At 36.8% G+C, this 7,675-nt stretch overlaps 1 protein-coding gene across 4 annotated transcripts in view; it reads left to right on the forward strand.

The window, feature by feature from the left end:
• The window catches only part of ADGRB3 (adhesion G protein-coupled receptor B3), a 1,384,867-nt gene extending 1,378,676 nt beyond the window's left edge, over positions 1-6,191 (forward strand). The window contains exon 30 of one of the 4 annotated variants that reach the window (XM_073626736.1): positions 4,865-6,191. In XM_073626736.1, the coding sequence (XP_073482837.1) occupies positions 4,865-5,053 (189 nt within the window). In that variant the 3' untranslated portion in view covers positions 5,054-6,191. The remainder of the gene's footprint in view (positions 1-4,864) is intronic. The other 3 variants (XM_073626734.1, XM_073626737.1, XM_073626735.1) reach the window with 3 other exon arrangements.
• The last annotated feature ends 1,484 nt before the right edge of the window (positions 6,192-7,675 follow it).

A 7,675-nucleotide genomic window follows, 5' to 3' on the forward strand; every position in this document is an offset into this window, starting at 1 on the left:
TGGTGCCTGTCTTCCAGCCTGATGTCTTGGTGCCTGTCTTCCAGCCTGATGTCTTGGTGCCTGCATTCCAGTCTGATGTCTCTGCTTTCCAGTCTGATGTGCCCGATTTCAGTTTGATGTCTCGGTGCCTGCCTTCCAGCCTGATGTCTCAGTGCCTGCCTTCCAGCCTGATGTCTTGATATTGGTGTCCCAGTCTGTTAAACCGATGCCCGTTACTCTACTTGCCCAGCCAGTGCCTGTTACCCAGTTTTCCAGTAGGGAGCCTGCTGCAATGACTCGGAGCCCACTGTCTGCCCTGATGTGCCCGCTGTCTGCCCTGATGTGTCTGCTGTCTGCCCTGATGTGCCCGCTGTCTACCCGAAGCCCATTGTCTGCCCGGATGTGCCCGCTATCTGCCTGAATGTGCCTGATGACCAGCCTGAAGTACTCTCTTCCACCGTTCTGCTCGATGCCATAGACTATGACAATTAAAACTAGTTGGAGCATCCAGAGGCCGCTCCTTTAGGGGGGTACTGTCAGGAAAGGGTCCGTCTGCTGGTAAGATCTATCATTTGGCGTGCAGTACTGAGGTCCACCAGCAGGTGTCTCCTGGCAGTTTGGAATTGTCAGGGGAGTCTTTCCCTGCTGGTGTTATGTCATCATTGGGCCGCAGTACTGACGTCCACCAGCGGATGGATCCTGGCAGTATGGAGCAGACAACACTTCCTGTGCTCAGGTGTTATGTGAGGACAATTACTGACAGTCTCATAAATACCCGGCAAGCCCTCACATGCTTGCCTTGGTATCTCTCTCCCTGTGCCCTGACCTTGCTGCCTGAAATCCTGACCTTGAGCCTGCATCTGACCTGATCTGTTCCGATCCCTATCCCAAGCTCATCCTGGACCTGTCCCTCCTGTTACCTGATTACCTTGGATCCCTGCCCTGCAGCCTATCCATCCATCCTCTCCCTGTCCTGTTGGTTTCCTGTCCTTACCCATCTGCTGTCCTCCCTGTGTATGACCTCGGCCTGGCTTTTGTTTACGATTCCGGTATCTCCCATTTATTTGTATATTCTATTTGTTGTTTGTGGGTCTGTGGTTGGTTGTGCACTGTTTATATTCACTTAGTTGTCACCTATTTATTCATTCACTTACATGCTTTTCTGGTTTCCTCTGTGCAGTCCACACAGTCTGGTCTACTAATTCCCTGATAAAAGGGGACTGAATACAAATGCACGCCACACTTTTCACATATTTATTTGTAAAAAATGTTGAAAACCTTTTATCATCTTCCTTCCACTTCCCAATTATGTGCTACTTTGTGTTGGTCTATTACATAAAATCACAATAAAACAGGTTTTGGTTGTAACATAACAAAATGTGGAAAATTTCAAGGGGTATGAATACTTTTTCAAGGCACTGTATATACACACATTTACTAATGACATTGATTGCACCTCCTGAGAACCCAGAGCACCTCCCTTCATGGGAGTGGTTAATCAGGGTTGTCAAGGCAACCAGCCCAACACAATAGGATGAGAGAAAACATATTAAAAAACCTATGAAAAATAATAGAAATAATATTAGATAGAGAGTAATAGCTCCAGGGTTGCATATGTTGGTGAATGGATGCATCACTCGTCAACTCATCCCCTCTGTATGGGATGTATAGAAAGCAGTTTGATTATGCTTCATGCAGTTGCTATTCCACTATATAGATTGGATGTAAGAAAATATTTTTTAACAGTGTCAGTGTGTTTTAGGTAGGATAAAAAAAAACAAAAAATAAATGTGCACCATTGTTTCTGGGCCCTATTATGCAATCACTAGGAGCAGGATAATTCATTTTGGGTTGTTCTTTGGTGTAGGTTATGGTAGTAGCAGGAAAAATACAGATATATTTTAAAAAATGATTTTTTACTTATTATTATTTTGGGCCAGTTTTCATTTGCTAATAAAAAAAAAGAAGATATTCATTACCACTTACCACCCAATTTGTCCTTAAAAAAAAAAAGTATAATTCACCTGGAGACAATAAGTAGTTGAGATTTCTATGTACAGTTTTTCTAGCACATGTCAAAGTTGCGAAATTGTTTTCAGGCGGTAGGAATTGTTTTATCTTCATCGTGATGGGGTTAATGTCACAGTAAAAAGTAAATAAAACGTTTGCTGATACTATCAATACTACACAGTAAAAGAGTTCAGTGTTATAGGACTTTGTTTCCTGCCTTTTTTTTCAAGAGTGTACTCTCTGGTGCAACATATTTATATAAAACACATGTATTGATAAAAGAAGACATGAAGCTGTATTCACAGACCCTCTAGGCTTTCTAGGCTCAAATAAACTGTATTTATCAATAAATATTGTGGCATTTATACATTAATAAATACATATACATACACACATATATTTTGTAATTAAAATGCATATCAGCGTAAATAAAAATGTGAATAGAAAATCCATAAATGAGTACAAATTAATCAGCTAATTCACTAACACATGGGGTTTGCTAAGCAGGACAGGACACTACACATACATGATTTCAAAATGTGCTTTAAAATTACTTGTTATAATGATGATAGTGAGCAATAGTGATCCTGGTTACTTAACAATGTTTGCGTATTTATTTATTTATTTTTACACTAGAATTTTATCACATATTACTTGGTTCATAAAACAGCATTATTTCATTGCTCAATACACACTAAAAATAGAGGTCGCAACATATGCATTGAACATAAATCAGTAAAGGGAATGCATTTAATGAGTGTGTGAACAAGCGTAGACACCTATAAAGCCAAATGCAAATAATTTCTTTGTGCTATTATGCATTCCTTTTAGAAAATAAGGTCAATATCTGTCATTTTTATCTTAGGTTGTTGGCGCTTTGCTTACTTTAACCTCCCTGGTGGAGGTTAGACTTATGTCAGATTTTTGATGCTGAAAGCTGTACAGTTTTTTGCATGGAAATTTGGCATTTTATATTGTAGGCCTGTAATTCTTAGGAATAACTCACTGTTCTGTTCTGTCCAAACAAGAGTCTAGTAGACATCCCAGGTATGATAAAGTTTGAAACACGAAATCATAAATTATAATAAATAACTATAAATAATTATAACAAATAATAATATAATAATATAAAATGTATTTAATCATGTAATCAAATCAAAAACACTGACATTTGCTCAGTTGCAGAATTGTCATTACTTTCAGTGTTTGATGACGAATTTCCCCATGAATCACTATCGCTTAATTTTGCAAGAGATTCTAATTTACTATTGCTGTTTTCGTAAAGGGAGACTTTTTGGTTGCTATGGACATTCTCAGGTTTCCAGGCAGAAAGAACAGTATATATAATATAAAACTGCAGGCAGGGCACTGGACAAAGCATTACAGACAAAAGGGATGTGAAATAATTTGATACAGTAATATAATCTGTAAGATTACTGTGTACTGTAAGTGTTATGTGTTTTTCATTTTTTGAATTTGGTGTCGGTTCCTTCCCCATGCGTTGCAACGCTTGCAGGGAACGGAACTTGGCACTGTGATAGCAGAGGACACGGCTCACACACACAGCAGGGAGACATCTCAGGATCCTGGGGACAAGGTAAGTAACTTTGCCTGAATCCTGTGGTGCAATCCCGAGTGTGGCTCGGGGTTACCGCTTTTGGTAATAAAAATTCACCCCGAGCCACACTCGAGATTACCGCTAGGGAGGTTAATCACCTAATCAATTTAAAGAATGATAAGAAATCAGATTGACTCTATTGTGTTTTGGGTATAAGACAGGAAGGTTTTGGCTCGAACCCGGAACACAGTGCGGTATGCTGTTCATAGCCGGAGCTACATACAGTTTATACAGCACATCCAGTGGCCTCAGATGTGAGGGACATAGTTTGTTTGGACCAGCTTGGCCAAAGCAAACTATGTAAAGTGTGACAAAAGCTGGTGTTTAGCTTTAATTATTCAAGTATCCAAAAGCAAGCTCCTGTTCACCTTAAATACTTGGTTATGTGCACATGCAATAGATAAATAGGAATTTGCTTTTCACATGATTGGGTTACTGAAGTGAATATAACCAGAGTTTATTGAATGAAGATTCTCAACTCCCAACTGGCTAATGATATTCAAAGTAATTAATAAGGCTGATATATTTTACAGGGTCAGTACATCCAAAATTAAAACATGCCCACTAGCTGATTCACCCACCAGTTTTTTATATTTGTTAAGAATTTGTTAGTGAGGGCTGTGCCTGCTCCCAGCTCTGTTATATTATTGGAGGTTTTCCAATGGGATCATAATAATTATGCTTCTTAATTATATATCCCAAGGAATTCAGTAGGTTACCTGTTTTTTTAATCTTAGCAATGGCTGCTTCTCAGACAAATCCATGAATTTAATTTGTTGCAGTTTACTTCTTCATTCCCCAGAGGTACAAAGGTTTCTTCAACCCATTCACCTATAACTTAAATATCAGTACTGTATTAATTCATCCTTTGAAGAAAAATTAGAAAAGTAATACAAACAATACAATTTCTGACCTCTTCTTCTGAAAATGAGAGTACTCTGGCTACCTTGCTGATCCAATGGTTTCCATACTGCATGAGTCGCTATCTGGGAATGAGTTTGCAGATCAGGAGTTCTAAATATGCTCTTACTTCACTTTATGCATTCTAGTTCTCACTTAGTAATGTAGAACATTGTGAAGCCAAAGAACACCAATGAACTATTCTTTTAGAGGTCAGCAAAATGTTTTTATATATTTATTTATTTTATTTTATTTATTTTTTGTGAATTGCATATACTGAAATCATTTGTCTTTGTTCTATATTACGTCTGTTTTTAGATTTGTGCTAATTTAAGTTTTCTTCTTCTCTGTCAATAGGAAAACCCAGCAGTACACAAGAACCCATGGGACAGTTTCAAAAGCCCAAATGAATATCAACATTATACAACAATCAATGTATTAGATTCAGAAGCAAAGGATTCTTTAGAACTTAGACCTTCAGAATGGGAGAAATGTCTGAATTTGCCTTTAGATGTACAGGAAGGTGACTTTCAAACTGAGGTTTAATATAACCACAACAAACAGACTGAAACAAGACAAAAAGTCATTTGCACTGACACATGTGAAAGACTTTAGAAGCCTGGCGTCTGGACTTTTGTGGCCACTTCATGTCAGGATCTTCATGTGCCAAATGTCAGTGTTTTATTTTTTATTTTTTATTTTTTTTTATTTTATTTCTTGTCTACTCTCACTAGCAAATCTAGTGCAGAACCAGGTGTACAATTCTTACCATCATGTGTTGTAAGTACCCGTGGAATGGATTTGTAAGGTAATCTTTATAGATCAACCTCAAAACAACAATTCATGTTGTAACAGCTTCATTTGGTTTAGTTTTCAAAAAACTTCACCATGAAGCACAATGTATATATGCAGTTTTTAAAATTTATAACAGTCTGTTTGGCCATTACTACACTTTTTACTTTATAATATAAAAAGAGCAAAATTTTTGTCATTAAATGAATGTTTGTTGAGCTACGTTCTTCATTGCTTTAAATGCAATAAAGTAATAATCTCACTTTTATATGAATAATATATTTCACATCTTTATTATTGCAGTTTTATCTTGGAAGCTCATGGTGGCTTTCTCTGCTGCAGCTCTGTATAAAATATTTAAAATGTTGTATGGTGTAAATAAACTTTTGTCTACAGCTTTGTTCCCTTTGTCTTCTGTGAAACATTTTTTTGTTTGCAGACTGGAAGAAACTCATTTGTTAAGTCTTGTCAAAACATTTGATAGGATAGTCAGCTTTTTCTATAATATGAATATATGCTTCTAGCTTTAGGTGTTACAGAAGAAGAACTATATTTTTGCTATACCCACACCCATTTGCATTCCTTGCCTAATCATAATCAGAATAATGAAGCATTAAAATGAAAATACATTTATGCAATTGTTATATTTGCAAATACAAATGTAAAAGTTAATACCTATATTTCAAAGGAAAGCAAATTAATTCATGAAAATTATATTTTTGATGCTTAGATATATGTGAATGTGAACGGCTTAATGTAAATACTGTTGTCAAAATATGTTAATAATGTATAAACTTTGTTTCTGTTTTAACATTTTTACCTGTATCTGCGTTGGGATTGGAATACTTGCTTATTAAATATGCACACTGTGCTTCTTATATGGGACCAAACAGTGCAACACATATGCTTGCCTATTCCTATTTAGGTGCAAAGTTTATGGAATGTTCATAGAAGGCCAAAGTTTATGGAACGCCATGGAGCTGTAGTTGCACTGAAAGATGTAAAACTGCCACAAAGCATGAACAGGATAATTCCAGTTTAGTTCCTATGGACTCTACCATACAACGCTCTCGTGGCTTGTCCTGAATTTGATGCTATCACAATTAAATATAATATTGCACATTTTAAAATTCAGTTGAGCACTGGGGTTGATTTACTAAAACTGGAGAGTACAAAATCTGGTGCAGCTGTGTATTGTGGCCTTTCAGCTTCTAACTTGTTCAATTAAGCTTTGACAAAAAAACCTGGAAGCCGATACCAGATTTTGCACTCTCCAGTTTTAGTAAATCAAACCCAGTGTGCCATCTACTGACTACTTTTCTATACTTCAAATATTACTAAACAGATTATCACAGTACAAATGCAAATGATCTTACATATTTATATTATATATTATGGCAAGGCAAAGTACTTAGAAAACAGAAATTGTTTCCTTAAATGTAACTAAAATTACAACCATACAGTGGCAAAAGCCTTATGTATTGATCATTGGGATCTAGTATGCATATTTCTTGTTAAATTACCTTGTTGCAAAACATGCCTAATGCTGGGAAGTTAACCTCCTACTGCCTAGGGGTCATTAAACGATGCCCTGGCCAAATTTACCAGAGTAAAGAAAACAAAAAAAAAAAAGATAGTCTACCTACACCACTAAAGAAAATATATTAAATGATGGGCACATTAGTGCTGAAAATTTTAACTGATTTGTCATGTAAGGGCTTTATTGCACAGCGTGTAGGTGTCCTTTATATTTATTAAAGTGAACCTCTCTATTATTAAAGCACATGCATACAGTGACATTCTCAAAATCTCCTTAAAATGCTTAGTCTAACTCTGGGGTATTGAATTAAAATTCACGGAGACCCGCTCAATAAAATTTTCTTCCAGCAGAGTTAGTTTCATTATTAGATTTTTTGTAAGAAATGTGCACTACAATAGCTGGATTTTTGACTTACCTGTAACATTTGTTTCTTGGAGTACATCACGGGACACAAGGTAGCTCTATTATTCCTTACTCACAGGTTTATTCACCACCTACAGGAGACTGGACATTGGAAAAAAACAGGAAATCCTCTTCTATATAACCTCCCCCCACATCAGAAGGTCTTCGGTTTTGTAGCAAACCATACATCCCATATAGATGGGAAGGATCTCTGTGCCCAGTGATGTAGTACATGAAATTAATTTTTTACATAAGACAAAAACACAGCTTTCTTTTTTGTATATCATGGGACACAGAGCAGTTTTTTTAGTCCCTACTCACATGGATGTCCTTAAGCAATGCCTATGAAAGGAGGGAGACACAGAAACCTCCAACAGGTCAAAAATGAACCTACACAATACCTGCAAAACATTGTGACCAAAGGCCACATCCTC

The sequence above is a fragment of the Aquarana catesbeiana genome, linkage group LG04, assembly GCF_042186555.1.
Source record: "Aquarana catesbeiana isolate 2022-GZ linkage group LG04, ASM4218655v1, whole genome shotgun sequence".
NCBI lineage: Eukaryota > Metazoa > Chordata > Amphibia > Anura > Ranidae > Aquarana > Aquarana catesbeiana.